The sequence below is a fragment of the Triticum dicoccoides genome, chromosome 6B (genome assembly GCF_002162155.2).
Source record: "Triticum dicoccoides isolate Atlit2015 ecotype Zavitan chromosome 6B, WEW_v2.0, whole genome shotgun sequence".
In the NCBI taxonomy this organism is placed as follows: domain Eukaryota; kingdom Viridiplantae; phylum Streptophyta; class Magnoliopsida; order Poales; family Poaceae; genus Triticum; species Triticum dicoccoides.
Window position 1 is genome coordinate 15,225,736 of NC_041391.1, and position 18,135 is coordinate 15,243,870.

The 18,135-nt window shown below is 45.9% G+C and overlaps 2 protein-coding genes and 1 pseudogene across 3 annotated transcripts; all 3 read left to right on the forward strand.

Annotated features, from left to right (window-relative positions):
• The first annotated feature begins 5,659 nt into the window (after positions 1-5,659).
• LOC119320306 lies at positions 5,660-7,137 on the forward strand (annotated as a pseudogene).
• A 1,464-nt stretch (positions 7,138-8,601) lies between these two features.
• Positions 8,602-10,453, forward strand: LOC119320558. Its single transcript, XM_037594611.1, has 3 exons — positions 8,602-9,809; positions 9,893-9,992; positions 10,082-10,453. The coding sequence occupies exons 1-3, from the start codon at positions 9,760-9,762 to the stop codon at positions 10,451-10,453; spliced, it is 522 nt and encodes a 173-aa protein (XP_037450508.1). The 5' UTR covers positions 8,602-9,759.
• Positions 10,454-11,478: 1,025 nt separating this feature from the next.
• Positions 11,479-14,720, forward strand: LOC119325900. Of its 2 annotated transcripts, XR_005157739.1 has the most exons (2): positions 11,479-12,792; positions 13,798-14,720. XR_005157739.1 is itself a non-coding variant. In XM_037599623.1 (1 exon), exon 1 carries the CDS (start codon positions 11,546-11,548, stop codon positions 12,725-12,727), a length of 1,182 nt encoding a protein of 393 aa, XP_037455520.1. In that variant the 5' UTR covers positions 11,479-11,545; the 3' UTR covers positions 12,728-12,918. The 2 variants fall into 2 exon arrangements, 1 of the variants encoding a protein (XP_037455520.1); XM_037599623.1 differs by lacking the exon at positions 13,798-14,720 and having other exon boundaries at positions 11,479-12,918.
• The last annotated feature ends 3,415 nt before the right edge of the window (positions 14,721-18,135 follow it).

The window sequence follows — 18,135 nt, forward strand, 5'->3', positions numbered from 1 at the left end:
AAAGTTAAACACACGAATTTTAGCCAACTATGATATATTATAAACAAGCTATCGAAATTACATGCAAACTACCGTAAATTAAGTATAAATTAAATAGTGGACGGTGACCTCCTTGGCATGTCGTTGTTGTCGTCGTTAGGGCGTTTGGGAAGGACAGGCAGCCACCGCGACGCGCTCGCGCCCAGCCTCCGCATGCCCTCTTCTCCTGCTTGGTGTAGGTGTCGTGCTCCGACTCTGCGACGCCGAGCTAGAGTGTCCCTGGTTGATCCGGCTCTTGCAACAGGTGTCCCTCTTTGATGTGGTCTTCGAGCGGTCCTCGGCCCAGGTTGGTGAGGACCAGGCACTCAGTGCCTCCACCAAGATCCCCCACCTCAAGTTCCCCTCTAATCCCGATGCCGTCCTCGGCCTCTCCGCCAAGGACCCGCAGTTCCTCTGCGCCGGCATGGAGACAACCCTGTCTCCCGTTGTCGCTGGGCTCACCGGGCTCGGCCTGTCACACCGTAAGATCACGCGCCTCGTCTCGCTTGCCCCGGACAAATTCCGCCGGAGATCCATCGTCTCCAAGCTAGAGTACTACCTGCCGATCTTCGGCACCATCGACAACTTGGTCCGGCCGCTCAAACGCGGCTCCGGCCTCCTCGACTCTGACCTCGAGACGGTAGTCAAGCCAAATGTCAAGCTCCTGAGAGAATGCGGGCTAGGTGCTTGTGATATTGCCAAGCTGCTCACCCGTGTGCCAATGTTGCAGAGCTCCAAACCAGAGTGTGTCCTGGCGATGGTTGTGTGCGCCGAAGGTATAGGTGTGCTCCGTGGATCTCGGATGTTCAGGCAAGCGCTGCAGGTTGTCTCATACTTCAGCGAGGAGAAGCTCGCTGCCAGAGTGGACTACTTGAAGAAAACGTTTAGGTGGTCAGATGCCGAGGTCGGCATTGCAGTGTCGAAGGCTCCGTCTCTGCTCAGGAGTTCAAAGAAGATGCTACAGCGCAGGTCCGAGTTCCTTATCTCTGAGGCGGGGCTAGGGCCAGCCTACATTGCTCATCGGCCGGATATGCTCGTTCTTAGCGTGGAGGTACGGCTAAGACCCCGTTACTATGTTATGAAGTTTCTCAAGGAAAATGGATTGCTCAAGCGTGACCTAAGCTACAATACAATTGTCAAGGTCACCGAAAAGCTATTCTTGGAGAAGTTCATATGCCCTCACAAGGAAGATGCACCACACCTCGCTGAAAACTATGCAGCCGCTTGCAGAGGCAGAGTGTCATGGAGATTCATATTTACATGAACCAAGAAGCAGGGACATGGATTGCTAGAGCGCGAGTGGAACTGCTATTCAGCAGTCTTGGTGACTGAGATGATTTTCATGGAAAAGTTTGTATGCCCTCACAAGGAAGCTGCCCCCACCTCGCCGAAGACTATGCTGCCACTTGTAGGGAAATGCCTTCTAATTTCAGAGTTACATGACCAAGAAAGGGCCATGAGAATTCTTAACTGCGAATGGCGCAAAAATGTTTACACTATGTGTAGTGAGCTGGTAATCTCTGTCTGTGTTCATTGCCTGAGTGGATGTTGGTTGTCTGCTATAGTATGTCACGTACATGCTAATTTAGCGTCGCTGGGCCTGAATGAAACTGATAATTTTATCGTGAGCCCTTGTATGCCCATTGCATCATTTAGTACAGAAGAAAGAATTACACTGCAATTAACCTCTCCATCTTGATGTCATGTTGTCATGCATACTAGAACTAAGAGAGTGTGACATCAGGCATTCCGCAAATGCTTTCAAATATATTAATGAAGAGTATATCTGCACGCCCTATATGTTTATGTTCTCAAATGTTGTTTAACAAGCCATATCGAGTTGAACAACATTAGAGAAAGGCTAAATAGTGTTAATTTCTGTTCAAGTATCAACAATGAACTTGATACTTAATGATAATTTACATCCACACCAGGACATGTTTTTCTTTTGCACTGCTCTAGGGTAGGAACTTGTGGTCTGAACTTTTTTTTTGTACACTGGCAAACTTTTTGTGTTATCAAATGGTGTTTATTTTTACTCTACCTCTATGAGCACTGCTGCGGAATGGGTTATTGAAATATTTGGGCAACGAAGCTGCTGCTCAGTCAACAGTAATTTAGCACCAGCTAATGTAGTCGAATTTAGCACCAGCTAATGTTTCCAATTACTTATTATTTTTAATAGAAAAGCCGCAAATGCTCGAGGAGCTATGTAACTGGTGAACTTTATTAGGTCAACCATGCATTCCATAAAAAAAAACTGGAGTTGATAATCAGATGTAAGCAATTAGATGTGGAATTTAAAGCTGCTAGCTAATTTATGATAGTTTACTCAGACTAATATTTAGTTCGCCTTCCTCTGTTGGTCTTTTCTTTAATGGAAGCACGGGGCTTTTCTTTAAGGCTGGTTGTAATGGGGAGTATCATATACTAGTATCATGCATATGATACTAGTGTATGATACTACCTCCCTAATGCATAGTATCATATATTAGTATCATGTAGTACTTTATTTATTGCCATGCATGCCACAAAGTAGTATAGCATTTAATATGATACGGTATCATGATATGATACTACGCCCTCTCTTTCTTCCTTTAATGCTATGACACCTCATCAAAATTGCCTAGTTGACATGCATGATACTAGCTATGATACTACCATTACAACCAGCCTAATGGAAACAGACTTAAAAGAGCTTTTTATGTGAAAGAATAAAGTTCAGCAAGCTAACTAAGTATGCATGTTATTGGCCATCCAATGTGCATGGTATCCAAGAGAACTGATTGCTTAATCTATTGGCATATTTAACATTTTTTGTGCACATTATGTTTTGCCTCCATGCTTTGTAGGCTATATACTGTGGGGCATTAACCTCTTCACTTTTTTGACTAGTAACACCTATTTTGACTAGGTGTTGTTTTTCTTACTTATGTTGAGCTATACGTATGTTCATCAGTTCATGCTCTTCTTTTTGTGTGATTTTCAGGCTGTGGCTGCATACCTTTTCGGATCCCGAGCAGTCTGCAGTAGGAGATAAATTCTTTGCCGTGTAATTCTACTTGGAGGGCTTTCATTTCCCTGATTTTTATCAGATATAAATGAGAAGCGTGGGAACAAATGAGGTGCAGTTGGCAATAGTTTGAGAGGTGACGAAGATGAGATGAATCGTGTAATGGATGGCCTTTTAGTGGACGGAATTGTCTCCCCCGCTGAACGAACATCGCCAGAATGCCTGAGATAAATTTAGTAAAGATGCGAGTACCAATACCAAGTGTAGGACTTCAACCTCGGTGGGCTGGTTTCACCATGCGGAATCTAACCATCTGAGCTACACTCAGTTTGCTTGCTTTTTGAAGTTGAGTGTATAGTGTGTTTGTATTTTAATTCCATGATGGATGGCACGTATGGGGCTTTGTAGGAGGAAACCTTCCAGCTGAAAAGATTTAATGTGCAAACCTATATAATGTTCCTTTTTTGTATTGTACCACTATACCAGTTTCCCTAATTCCAAATCTATATAGTGTAACAATTATACAAAATTTGAAGCAAAAAAGTTAATGATAAATGAAAAAAAGGAAAAAAATTGTTGGAGCCATGACATGCTGTCCTAGTCCGCGAGCGTCAGAGGGAAACCTCATATCCATCCAGATCTGCCAAATGGTGATGCTTCATGGGTCGCTCCCCTACTTAGCAGCATCGTCTAGGAGCCCCTCCCCCTTGCGAGTTGGCTTATGTTGTATAGGTTGGTTTGGTTGCCACGGCGCCCGCCCAGTTCTCCTCGTGTAGCCATTGTGTGACAACAATGACGATACTGAGTGGTGGGTTGTTCTTCTGTCGAAGCTGGAGCTTCCTTTTTCATCGTATGTCACAAATTGCCGCTACTATGGGGTTCTCTGCATTTCTTTCGAAAGTGAATACGTTTATGTTGTCCTGATGTCGATGTTTGTCGCTTTTTCAATTTGTGTTCAGATCCAGGTTTTCCATGTGCCGTTGTGGCCCGGGAGTGGTTTCTCATCATTTTCCTTATTAAACAGTTAACTCTACCACGGCGGAACTTTCGCCCCGCTTGTCGGCCCAGAAATGTTGTCAAGAATTATGTTTGTTTTATATTCTAGTCGTTGAACAATTTTTTAATTGGAATTTTGTAACATGGTATAAACGCACTGTGTATCTATACTCCATATTGTCAAAACAGTCTCTTCGAGGTTCTTTGCATTTCGTTCAGGAGTGAATACGATGATATCGTGGTGGTGTCAACGCTCCCCACTTCTTGCAACATGTTTTGAAATTCAGGTTTTCGAGTGCCGTCGTGGTTTGACGGTGGTTTCTACTCATTTTTCTTATTAACCCGACAACTGGCTTCTTATAATACCATCGCAGAACTTTCATCCTACTCGTCGGTTTTGTGCCTCTCAAAAAACGCCATGAATAACAAATGTTTCCAAAAGTTATTAATTGGATTTTTGTAGTTTGGTAGATGGAATGTGTATCAATATATTGTCGTACGCATGCGTGGCTCAGAAAACAGGCGTTTTTGTTGCTTTGGAAAAGGCCATTGGGCACCTGGATGCACGGATCCGATCCGGTGTAATCGATGCTTCCTCTTGGGACACCATGCATGGGATGGGTGCAAGCCGACAACCCCACCGCATGCTCCATGTTCTACTCGGCCGCTGGCTCATTCTTGGGCTCCGATTGTTGCGCCTCCACCAACATCTAAGATCCATAAGGCACTGTCCAACATAAAGACTCTCCGTCAGGATTCATTGCATTCCTTATTGATTGCTTCGACTACCATCTCGAAGGATGTGATGCTCCAGTATGCTCTTGCAGTTGCAGTGCACGCAGAGCTGCTGGGCTCTGATCTTTGCTGCACGGCTTCCTCCCAAATGGATGAGGCAATTAAGCCGCTCCATGAGGTCGCTGACTCCTTGCAGGGCTGGTTTGTGCGTGATCTCTCTGGCGCGCGCAGAGGCTTCTCTGCAAAGGCTCCCTGTTACATCGGCTCCCATGGTTGAGTTTGTTGTTGGCTTCGTGGATGAGGCAGATGTGGAGCTCTTTGATAGCTTCTCGCCTCGTGTTGGGTCCAGTTCGACGCCTCATGTGTTGTCGGACTTTGAGGGTGAGGCCTTTGCCGAGGTTGTGTTTCCGGTGTTGCAGATCATGCCCAAGCTACATGTGTTGTTGTGCACTCGAAGAGTTTGGCGGGCCGCCTGTGCGGTTATGGGGTTTCATGCCATGTGAGTAGTTCGTTTGTGATCTATTTGTAATGTTTTTCGCTCGCGTTTTTTCATAATTAACAGGGCAATTCTCTCCTTAATTAATTGATGAGGCTGAGGCAAAACTTTTGCCTCGGTTTAATATATTTTTTGTCATGAAGAACAAATGTTGAACAAATTATGAACTGGATTTTTGTAGTTTGGTAGATGCATCACGTATCAATTTATTGTCAAAAAAATATTCGAAGTTATTTGGGTTTCTTTTTTTGAAGGTTCTGATGGGTGCTGCTTTGCCATGGACCATGGTCAACGAGTGGATGGAAACGGGCCGTTGGATGTTGTTTGGATGGCAGGGATTGGATGGTAACTAAGACCAGCACACCATCGTCCGTCCACCACACCACCGGAGACACACACGCCGCACCCAGCGTCACTCGAATTCCCCACCGCCCGTCGCCGCCGCCGCCGCCGCTGCTCCGCCGTCGCGGCGCCATGCTCCACCTCCGGCAGCGCGCCCTCTCCCATCTCCTCTCCGCCGCGCCACCTTCTTCCACCTCCATACTCCTCTCTCTCCACCGCCTCCTCTCCGCCGCCGCTGCCCCCCGCATTTCTCCGAACCCTAGCTTCGCCGTCGACGACTACCTCGTCTCCACCTGCGGCCTCACCCCAGCGCAGGCACTCAAGGCCTCCGCCAAGCTCTCCCACCTCAAGTCCCCCGCCAACCCCGACGCCGTCCTCGCCTTCCTCGCCGGCCTCGGCCTCTCCGGCGCCGACGTCACGGCCCTCGTCGCCAGGGACCCGCGGTTCCTCTGCGCCGGCGTGGAGAGAACCCTGTCCCCCGTCGTCGTCGGGCTCACCGGCCTCGGTCTATCCCCTTGTGATATCGCGCGCCTCGTCTCGCTCGTCCCCGGCTACTTCCGCCGCAGATCCGTCGTCTCCAAGCTACAGTACTACCTGCCGCTCTCGGCTCCATCGGCAACTTGCTCCGGCCCCTCAAACACGGCTACGGCTTCCTCTGCTCCGACCTCGAGAGGGTGGTCAAGCCCAATGTCAAGCTCCTAGCAGAGTGCGGGCTAGGTGCTTGTGATATTGCCAAGCTCTTCATCCGTGCACCGAGGATACTTTGTGCCAAACCAGGGCGTGTCCTGACGATGGTTGCGCGCGCCGAAGGTATAGGTGTGCCTCGTGGCTCTGGAATGTTCAGGCAAGCGCTGCACGCCGTCTCATACTTCAGCCAGCACAAGATCGCTGCCAAACTGGACTACCTGAAGAAGACACTTAGGTGGTCAGATACCGAGGTCCGCATTGCCGTGTCCAAGGCTCCGGTGCTGCTGAAAAGGTCACAGGATGTGCTGCAGCGTATGTCAGAGTTCCTGATCTGTGAGGCGGGGTTGGAGCCGGCCTACCTTGCTCGTCACCCCACTATGCTCACTTACAGCCTGGAGGGCCGGCTCAGGCCCCGGTACTATGTTATGAGGTTTCTTAAGGAAAATGGATTGCTAAGTCATGGCAGAGACTACTATACTATGGTCTCGATCAGCGAGAAGTTATTTGTGGAGAAGTTCGTATGCCCTCACAATCAAGCTGCACCACATCTTGCTGAAGACTATGCAGCCGCTTGCGTAGGGGAGGTGCCCGCTAGATTCAGATTTACATGAACCAAAAACAGGCTATGAAAATTGGTAACTCCTGACATGTTGAATTTGTCACTTGGTAGAGAAGAAAGCTTGATATGTGTGATCTGTTTTCATGTCGGGTTTTATCTAGCATGTTCAGTTTTCATTTCACTGTCTTTTTTGTTCCATCATATGCCAGTTTGTACTGAAACTGAAGTGAATCGTTTAGTATTTTGATTACGCTTAGCAAATATATTTCTATTGGATGTATGTTTATTTTATGCCACCATTGCCAGAGTGGAACCGGCATCTAGAAGCTCATCGGCGGGTAATGCACCATTACAGCCTGGAGCGCCCGCTTAGATGCTGATTCTGTGTTGTAAAGTTTTTAAGGCAAATGGATCCCCAGGTGACGGCTGGGCTACTATAGCTGAATAATGGCGATGGAGAAGGTATTTGTTGATAACCTTACAAGGAAGCTGCCTCACCCTGCTGAATACTATGCTGCCGCTTGCAGAAGGCAATTGTGCACTGCCTCATAAAAGTAACAGTGTATTAAATTTCAAAAGTAATCAGTGAGTTCTTCTTCTCCTGACTAAAAGTTTGATTTCTTAACAATGAAAAACTTGGCACTTGATTCTGTTTTACCTGTGACCAAGTATCTACTTAGAAGTTATTCGATGAACCTTAGAGCAAATTGTGTGAATTCATATTGTCAAATGAAATTCAACTTGGCCTTCATCTGAACTATGCTGCATGGTGATGGGAGGGTTGCTGGTCCGTGACAATTTTCTTTTCTTTGTCAGATAGTGGCGTTAGCAGAGGCCAATGATGGCTTATTAAGAAACAATCCAGTGAAGGTCAGGGCTTCAACTGCGAGTTATTATACAGCATTCTCATGGTGCGTACGATGTGCGCTGCTTCGATAGCTTGCGGTTTCCTCCTGTGTAGATCGGATTTTGTCGATAAAGCTGATTTTTTTTTTCCTGAGCGGGTGATCCTTGTTCTGTCAAGCGAAGCATCTTATTGCATTTAAATTTTGCAGTCGCCGTATTTGAGATCCGTCACTTTCTCAAGTTTTATAAATGTGTTTATTACTTTTTTCGTCCCGTCGAACGCTAACAGGGAGGGTTGGTTGTTCTTGGCGGACCCGGATCAACAAGTAGTTCAGGAATAAGATCGGGGAGAACTCTGACAGTAGTGAGTTCATCACTCAACGTAGTCGACTAGTCGTCTTCTAGCAGTTCAGTTTGACTCTATTTGAGGGACCCGCTTGCTTATTGCAATTCAGAATTGTGATAGGAATGGTGAAGTGGTTTTTAATGCTCTGCAGACATGGTAAATGGATTCACGTTTGCTAAGCAAGCGGGTCCCTCAATTCGGAATCGTGGACTCAATTGTGAAGTGGGTTTTAATTCACTGCAAATAAAATCGGCATCCAAGCACCAGTGGTCTAGTGGTAGAATAGTACCCTGCCCCGGGTTCGATTCCCGGCTGGTGCATTTTCTTCATTTTTTGTCCTTTTATTCTTGATGTTAAATCCTGCGGCCCTGCTATTTATTATTTCATTTTTTTCTTTTTGCTTTACCATTTCTGTATTTATTTTTCCTTCTTTAAATTAGGTTGGGATTTCCAAAAAAAAAAATCTAAATCAAGAAATCATAAGATTTCCGTGCTTTCAAAAAACTGTTCGCCTATTTTAAAATAGATTCATGTTTTTCCTTTAAAATAGAGAAATTAAAATGTTCATGATTTTGAAAAAGTGATTGTGTATTAAAAAGTATTTGGTAATTTGGTTTACAAAATGTCCATGAAATTTTAAAATTGTTCATAAAAATTAGAACAGATCCGTAAACAATGAATAAAACAGACAGTCGCTTACGTAGAGGTTTAATTAGGGGATCTGTAGAGGTCATTTTACGATTTTATTTAGTCCCTCGTGCGTCAGGTAAGAAAAACGTTTCCGTGTTCTATACAACGGGAGCCCCATAAAATATAAACAACTTTCTATGGGTTCGTTTTTGTAAACTATATTAAAATGACTAGATGTTTATTTTGCCTTCATACACAACTATGTTTATTCTGGTGCCATAGTTTTTACTGTTATGGAAACACCTCTATGCTAGGTCAAGGCGAGACACATTATTCATCAGTCTAGCTCAGGCATGGTCCCTCAATGCAATTTGCGCAGCCAAAAAATATTTTGTTGTGACGCCTTACGAAATCAAGACCATCACATTTTCAGTTTTTAAGATGACCTTTTAAAAGTCCCTTATCTCATCATAATATCATTCAGACATAGTTTGTGAAATGATATTTTAACATTCCTTATATCCTGACATTTGATTCGGACTTTTTTTTATCTCTACCACATCTGCATAATACGTTTGTTTTTCTTTCGTTGCAACACACGTGCATATTTGCTAGTATACATCAAAAGCAGAGGGAGAAGATTAGTGAGCGCGAAATCAATTTTTCTTCACCACAGATGCTATCATCACTTTCTGCCACCTACTCAAGGCCATTGTGCAAGCTTGAGAAAATTCCCCCCTGCTTTCTTTGATGTGATGGTGCACCTTGTTGTACATTTACCCGAAGAGGCGTTGCTCTGAGGTCCCGTGCAATATGGGTGGATGTACCCAATTGAAAGGCGATTGTATACTTTGAAATGCTATGTGAGGAATAGGGCACGACTAGAAGGGTCAATTGCTGAGGCATATGTTGCTGATGAATGCCTGACATTTTGTTCCAAGTACATCAACGATGTTGAAACAAGATTTAACCGGGAGCCAAGAAATATTGGTTTTTCAGATGAAGAAGCCTATGTTGCTGATGTTTTCGGGCATGGAGTTAATTTTACTTCAGCGTATCAATATGTATATGTTGAAAATTAATCTGGTCAAATGATGTGGTATGTGTTGAACAATTGTAGTCAAGCTGAGAAGTATATAGAGTATGTTCTCACTTCTGAATTTGTGTATGTTACATTTGTGTTGTAAATATGTGATCTATTGATTGATTTTATTTTATCTCCAGAATGTTCAAGGGTGAGCTAGAGAGAGAAGGACTGAGAGAAGGACTGCCAAACATTGAAAGAAGGCCTCGGAAAGGATTCCAGACATGGTTCAGGAACTATGTTAGTTTTCATTCACATGTAATTAGAATTTTTGCTTGTGAGATTTTCACTACAGATTCTAATGTACATGTTTGTGTGCGTTGTTGCAGATAATGAGGTTGCGGAATGAGGATGCCAAAGAGGTTGACAAAGATCTCTTTGCCTTGGCATGTGGTCCTGATTCGAGAGTCAGGAAATACTCATCATGCATAATGAATGGCATTCGGTTTAGTACTGTTAACCTTGATAACAGTAGGAGAACACAAAATAGAGGAGTCGCGTCTGAAGGTAGGCATGACAGGAAGGTCATTGACTTTTATGGAACCCTGAAAGAGATCATTCAGTTAGACTATAACTTGGATGACAGGTCGGTTGTTCTGTTTAAATGTGACTGGTTTAAGCTTGATGGGAAGAAGACTGAACCTCAAAATGATGGGGTTTTTTACAAGCATCAACGTGGGAAGTTTATGATACAAGGATGATTCTTTGATTCTGGCTACTCAGGCTAAAAAGGTCTTCTATTTGCCAGACACGAAGTTAGAGAAAAATTGGCAAGTTGTCCTAACATTCGATCAAAGAAGAAAACCTACATTGCACCAATGCACCTCTAACGATTTTATGGACCTCATGTGGTGGAAATCATTCTATTTATAGCTTGTCAGCTAGGGCGGATCCCACACTTGTCAGCCTCCAGGACCGTCTCCACCCAACACCGTCAAAGGAGAACACAAGCTCCAATATTCCCCAACCACAAGCCCCGACGAGCGAAAACCACCCTCTAGTAAGTGGGAGACGGTACGGTCTACATCAAGCCTTATTGGACGTGGTGCATCTTCTTCCACCCCAACGACACCATCGACAAAACCTAACATACCTTAAATGCGTTTTCTTTTCTTTGTAAACATGTTCTAAATGAGTTTGAACAAAAAATATCATATGTCAAAAGATAACAGGAGAACAGAAAAGACCAATGGTTTGGTCACCGCCAGAATCACGCCAACCTTGTCTAGATACCCTAACCAAATGAGCGCGCCGTAGATTGCCTCGACAATGTGGGGAACGGTCTATAACAGGCTTTGTTGGAAGCGGCACAACCTCTTCCTCGCATCGACACCACTAATAAGCCATACCCTACCTGTATCTATGGGCTAGAAGAGATGGCAGGATTCCCCCTTCTCCATACACAAGAGCGGCAGACAGAAGAGAAGGAAACTCGCATGCCCTCCACATGAGCGGGCATCACAAGGAGAACAACAAGTTTATAGCATAATGGACCGGTACAACTTTGTAATAAATCATCAATAATTAATATAGATGAGTGAGTACCCGAGTATTTTTTTTCTTTTGTATAAAATTTGATCAAATTTTCATTTTATTTTGAGATCAAATGTGCTCCAAATGAGTTGAACAAAAATATTGCAAACATAACGAGAGAAAGGGCCCACTCCAGAGCCCCCACGAAAATCTTCTCCACGGTCCACGGATCCTCATTCCCTTCCTCAAAAAAAAAAAAGCTCCTCATTCCCACACCAACGCGTTCCCCTTTACCTCGCCGCCGGCGCCGCCGCGCCGCCATGCTCTGCCTCCGCCTCCGCCTCCGATGTCGCGCCCTCTCCCAGCTCCTCTCATCGTCCCCCTCCGCCTCTCCCATCTCCCACCTCCTCGGCTACCACAGCCGCCTCCTCTCAGCGGCCGCGCCCGTCGTCTCCCCGAACCCTAGCTTCGCCGTCGAGGAGTACCTCGTCTCCACCTGCGGCCTCGCCCGAGCGCAGGCCGTCAAGGCCTCCGCCAAGCTCTCCCACCTCAAGTCCCCCTCCAACCCCGACGCCGTCCTCGCCTTCCTCGCCGGCCTCGGCCTCTCCGGCGCCGATGTGGCCGCCCTGGTCGCCAGGAACCCCCAGGTGCTCTGCGCCGGCGTGGAGAGGACCCTGGCCCCCAACGTCGCCGCGCTCACCGGCCTCGGCCTCTCGCGCTCCGACATCGCGCGCCTCGTCTCGGTTGCCGGCAACCACTTCTGCTGTAGATCCATCGTCGCCAATATACAGTACTGCCTGTGCCTGCTCGGGTCCTACGAGAATCTCCTCTCTGCTATCAAGCGCAATTTCTACATTCTCTCGTCCGACCTTGAGAGAGTGATCAAGCCCAATGTCGCAGTCCTGCGAGAGTTTGGGCTTGGTCCTTGTGATATTGCCAAGCTGTGTGCCTCTCAGCCATGGTTGCTCACCTGCAACGTAGAGTGTATCCGGGTGATGGCGGTGAGCGTCCAAGGTCTGGGTGTGCCCCGTGGATCTGGGATGTTTAGGCATGCGCTGGATGCTGTTGCATTCGTCAGCGAGGAGAAAATCGCCGCCAAAGTGGAGCACCTGAAGAAAACATTCAGGTGGTCGGATGCTGAGGTGGGCATTGCTGTTTGTAAGGCTCCACAGGTACTGCACAGGTCCAAGGAATCGCTGCAGAGAAGGTCAGAGTTCCTCATCTCCGATTTGGGGTTGGAACCCGCATACATTGCTCGTCGCTCGGTGATGCTCTTGTACAGCCTGGAGGGCCGGCTAAGGCCCCGGAGCTACGTCGTTAAGTTTCTTAAGGCAAACGGATTGCTAGATCCCGACCGGGACTTGTATACCGCAGTCACACTGAGTGAGAAGGTATTCATGGAGAAGTTCATATGCCCTCACAAGGAAGCTGCACCCCACCTTGCTGAAGATTATGCAGCAGCTTGCAGAGGGGAATTGATGGCTAATTTCAGATTTACATGAAGCAAGGCTGGGTTTTATGAAAATCGGTAACTGTGTATGGCATGACAGAGTTTGTAGCATTCCTAGTAAGTTGGTAATTCACATTAGTATTTTTTCCCCCTGAATAGAGATTGGTTTTCCGCTGTAGTATGTCTTCCACATGGTGGATTGGTCGCTGCTACTGACTAACGAAATTGATAATTTAATTCATGAACCCCGTGGTGTTGATGTAATGATGTTGACATTAAGTACCCCCTCTTATATTAGTTTACTGGGGGAATAGATATGAAAGCATCGCCTATACAATCTCAGACAATTAAAGTCCATGAATATTTTGTGTTTCCGACTTCCATTAGGATAATGGAAATTGAATATGTGGGTAGACCAATTTCCTTGTGAAACCAGAACCCAGAAAACAAGAAAGGATGAGAACTGTATTGCATCGTTTTCCAGTAAATATATCATATGAGTTGCTTTCATTCAATTTTTTGTTTCCATTACATTTCTATCCTTTTGTTTTTCATCATTTACAGTTATTTTTTTTATATCTAGGTGTCTATTGGGTGTCTTATGCCTTTTGATTTTTTTCCCCATTATCCTACTAAGATTGAATATCTTTTTTCCTAAATCCTGTACCTGATTTTACTTCTGCTGAGAAAAATTTCAAACTTGATAAGGTAATCTATTTGGGACTAAAGCATGATCAACAATGAATTAGTCTCATCATTTACATCTATCATAGCTTATCAGAACTAGAGGGCCTGCTCAGGCCCTGATACTATGCTGTAAAGTTTGTCAAGGAAATTGATTGCTCAAGCGCATGGTGACCAATAAGGTTTTCATTGAAAATTTTCATATGCCCTTACAAGGAAGCTGCCACGCACCTCGATAAAGAATGTGCTGTTGCTTGCAGAGGAAATGCTATCTAATTTCTTTTTTTTTCTTGGAATACATTTTTTTCTAGGAATTTGATCTCAAAACTGAGAAATGCGCTAGTAGCGTTTCCATTGGCGCTAACTGTTTCTGTTATGAAAAATACTTGGCTGTTCCATGGATACTCAGAATCTTGTGCCATTCCTGTTTGCACACAGGCTGTACTTGTTGAACAGGGGATGTTTACATGGAGATATTGGTTTAGTCTAATCCACCCAAACGCGGTCTTCAATTTACTGAATTTAGGTGTTGCTTTCTTTCTACCGGGAGAAGATGTTGGATGCATGCAGACGCGAACCGCCTGAATGATGATGCAGAGGATCGGCTTCGCTCCGGAGCGCACGCACTGCAAACGCATGCTGCAGTCAGATTCCAATGTCATTGATCTCTGCAATGGGATTTTTTGTGGGAATCCATTGACATCATTCATCGCTACATTGAAGACAAATCACTCGCCGACTCAGCAGCACTGCGTTGCTCCCCTTTTATTCTTTCTTCTGATTGTTGTGGTTGCTCACAAAGTTATCTTTCAGATTATTTCTTTCAGTGCAACCCGGAGTAGATTAATTAATTTGGAGTGTGTGGTCTGTGATGGGCTCAACTCTTACTCTTGGTGCTGTAAAACAATCTTGTTCCACCCAGCATTTCTTGGTCTGTGGCGGGCTCAAATCTTGAGCCTCTTTTTCATCTGAAAGACACCCAGCATTTCAGAAGATACATACACCTACAGTTTCAGCAGTGAAGTTCTGTTTCCAATTGCAATAAGGTTGGTTACTTATCAGCTGAGTGCAGCAGTGGAGATTGACCGGTGTTGAATTCGCCGCGGGCTCCGTGACCTCGACCTCGACCGGACCGACGGACGGACGGAAGGCGCTTTGAAATCGTTGCTCTGGCGCTGTATATATATTACATGCAGTCCTATGTTTTTTTTTTATTTCTACCTTTATTTGGGTGAGCATCATCAGAGTTAATAAGTGGCTGATTATGCACCATCACCATGCCTCAAGCCCACTTGGCAAGAAATGAAAAGGAAGGAAAGAGCTCTTGTTTAATTCGCTGCTAATGCCTAATGAAATTGATAGTTTAATTTGTGAACCCCGTGGTGTTGATGTAATTATGTTCTTGTTAAGTAGCCGTGAAAGCAGCGCCTGCAATCTCTGGAATCGAGAGTCCATGGATATATTTGTGTTTCTGACTTCCATTTTTAGGATAATGGAAATTGAATATGTGGGTAGACCAATTTTCTTGTGAAACCAGAACCCAGAGAATCAGAAAGGATGAGAACTGTATTGCATCGTTTTCCAGTAAATATATCTTATGAGTTGCTTTCATCCAAATTTTTATTTCTAAGATTTAATATCTTTGTTCCTAAATCCTGTACCTGATTTTACTTTTCAAATGATCAACAATGAATTAGTCTCGTCATTTACATCTGTCATAGTTTGTCAGAACTAGAGGGCCTGCTCAGGCCCTGATACTATGCTGTAAAGTTTCTCGAGGAAATTGATTGCTCAAGCGCATGGTGACCAATAAGGTTTTCATTGAAAATTTTCATATGCCCTCACAAGGAAGCTGCCCCGCACCTCGATAAAGAATATGCTGCTGCTTGCAGAGGGAAATGCTATCTAACTTTTTTTTTTCTTGGAATACATTTTTTTCTAGGAATTTGATCTCAAAACCGTTTCTGTTATGAAAAATACTTGGCTGTTCCATGGATACTCAGAATCTTGGCTGTTCAAAAGGCCTTATATTACTTAAGCTTTTTCAAGCACAGAAAGACAGGTCATGCTGTTTCCTTCGCAACATTAAATGCACTTTAAATGCATTATATATCTTGAAGGCTACCAGGACTGAAGTTGTAGCCATCGGGTGCATTTTATTTATGCCAATATCCACACATACAGGTTAAACTTGGAACTCTTGGAGTTAACAAGTTGCCAGTTTGGTTGACACACTTGACTTATTGTGCACACAGGCTCTACTTGTTGAACAGGGGATGTTTACCTGGAGATATCGGTTTAGTCTAAATCTCTAATCCACCCAAACTCAGCCTTCAATTTACGTACTGAATGTAGGTGTTGCTTTGGAGCCTCGTCCTCCTGGTGCTGTAAAACAACCAATCTTGTTCCACCTCTTTTTCATCTGAAAGACACCCAGCATTTCTCAAGATACGTACACCTACAGTTTCATCATCGAAATTCTGTTTCCGATTGCGATAAGGTTTGGTTACTTATCAGCTGATTACACACACACACACACACCTAGTGGAGATTGACCGGTGTTGAATCTGCTGCCGGCTCCATGACCTCGACCGGACCGATGTTTTTTTTTCCTTCTTCCTTTATTTAGGCGAGCAACATCAGGTTTAACAAGTGGCTAATTATGTGTCATCACCATGCCTCGAGCTCACTTGGCAAAAAAAAATGAAAAGAAAGGAAAGCGCCATTTGATTGTGGGCAATGTGGTTTCAATTTTGTTCGTCCTTCCCGGCCCTCTCTTACTACTAGGGAAAAGCGTATCAGGTTTAACAAGTGGCTAATTATCTTCCATTCTCCCTTTTCCTAGAATGTATCCTGAGACTGAATTGATGCTCAATCTTAGGTCGTCTTCTTTGCAATCACGACGAAAAATAAAGAAAGATATGACTAATCGAAATATTGTCAGCCACTCTTTTTTTTTTTTGAGAAAAGAGAAAAGACGGGGCATCCGAAAGAAAAGAGTGCAAGCCCAGGGCCCATTTCACGCAGACGAAAAGCCCAGCCCAATTGTATATGTCTGTCAGTCAATGTGAGAGAGACTGACCCACGTACGGCTTCCCCTTCCTTCCCCCAGCTCGCCGCCGGCGCCGCCATGCTCCGGCGCCGAGGCCGCGTCCTCATCCGGATGCTCTCCACTCCCTCCGCCGCCACCACCTCCCCTCTCCACCGCATCATATCCGCCGCCGCCCCACCACAGGCACACGCTCGGAGCTGCATCCTCTCCTCTCCCCGCCGCCTCATCTCCGGCGCCACAGCCCCCGGCATCTCCCCGACCTCTGGGTTCGCCGTGGAGGAGTACCTTGTCGACACCTGCGGCCTCACCCGACCCCAGGCACTCAAGGCTTCCCCCAAGCTGTCCCACCTCAGGTCCGCCGCCAACCCCGACGCCGTGCTCGCCTTCCTCGCCGGCCGCGGCCTCTCCGGCGCCGACGTCGCCGCCCTCGTCGCCAAGGACCCCAAGTTCCTCTGCACCAAGGTCGACAAGGGCCTGTCCCCCATCGTCACGGGGCTCTCCGGCCTCGGCCTGTCAGATCCCGACATGGCGCGCCTCCTCTCGCTCGCCCCACACAAATTCCGCTGCAGATCCATCGTCGCCAAGCTGCACTACTACCTGCCCCTCTTCGGCGGCTCCTCGGAGAAGCTGCTCCGGGCCATCAACTTCAACACCAACCTCCTCTGCTGCAAGAGGAGGGTGGAGCTCAACGTCGCCTTCCTGCGCGAGTGCGGGCTGGGTGATCCCGACATTGCCAAGCTGTGCAGCTCGATACCGAGGATGGTCACCACCAACCTGGAGCGCGTCCAGACAATGGTGGCGTTGACCGAAGGCCTCGGCGTGTCCCGGGGGTCCGGGATGTTCAGGCATGCTCTCAGTGCCGTCGCGTTCCTCGACGAGAAGAAGATCGCGGCCAAAGTGGATCACCTGAAGAAGACGCTAGGGTGGTCGGATGCCGAGGTGAGCATTGCTCTGCCTAAGGCCCCGTTTTTGCTCGCCAAGTCGAATGAATCGCTGCAGCATGGGTCCGAGTTCCTCATCTCTGAGGTGGGGTTGAAACCGGCGTACATTGCTCGTCGGCCGGTACTGCTCTGTTACAGCCTAGAGGGCCGGATGAGACCTCGGTACTACGTTGTGAAGTTTCTCAAGGAAAATGGATTGCTCAAGCGTGACCCCAGCTACTATACTGTTTTCAAGGAGACCGAGAAGTATTTCGTGGAGAAGTTCATATGCCCTCACAAGGAAGCTGCACCACACCTTGCTGAAGATTATGCTGCCGCTTGCGGAGGGGAAGTGCCCGCTAGATTTAGATTTACAGGTCTAACAACATGAACCAAGAATTCTGAGTAATATATGTAGAATCGTGATGTAGTTCTGAAGCCAGCTATGTTTTGGTCATTATTTTGTAATGGAGAACAACATACATGTTTTCTGAAGATCTATCTGGCTTTCCAAAATCTATCCTTTGATTATGTACTGATTTCTCCTTTGTGCCATGCTAATCAGAAGATTACTTTATATGTTGAGCTTTTACTTCATAATCTTCATGGGAAGTTCACTGCTTCATAAATATTCATAAATATTTTTTATTGCCATTTTTTGAATTACAGTTCACGTCATGGTTATCTTGACTTTCAGGATTGTTGGTTGCGGCATCAGAGAAAGGTAGGTCACAAGCTGTAGGTGCATGCCAACTTCAAAGGTTAGAGACCCCAGATCTGGGAGAGGCAGTGCTGATTGAGGGG

Excerpts from the sequence above, each read along its gene's own strand:
- LOC119320558 (XM_037594611.1), top strand. The coding sequence starts at position 9,760 with ATGATGTGGTATGTGTTGAACAATTGTAGTCAAGCTGAGAAGTATATA. Across the intron at positions 9,810-9,892 it reads CAAGCTGAGAAGTATATAGA|AATGTTCAAGGGTGAGCTAG; the intron begins GTATGTTCTCAC and ends TTTTATCTCCAG. Across the intron at positions 9,993-10,081 it reads AGACATGGTTCAGGAACTAT|ATAATGAGGTTGCGGAATGA; the intron begins GTTAGTTTTCAT and ends GCGTTGTTGCAG.
- LOC119325900 (XM_037599623.1), top strand. The coding sequence starts at position 11,546 with ATGCTCTGCCTCCGCCTCCGCCTCCGATGTCGCGCCCTCTCCCAGCTC.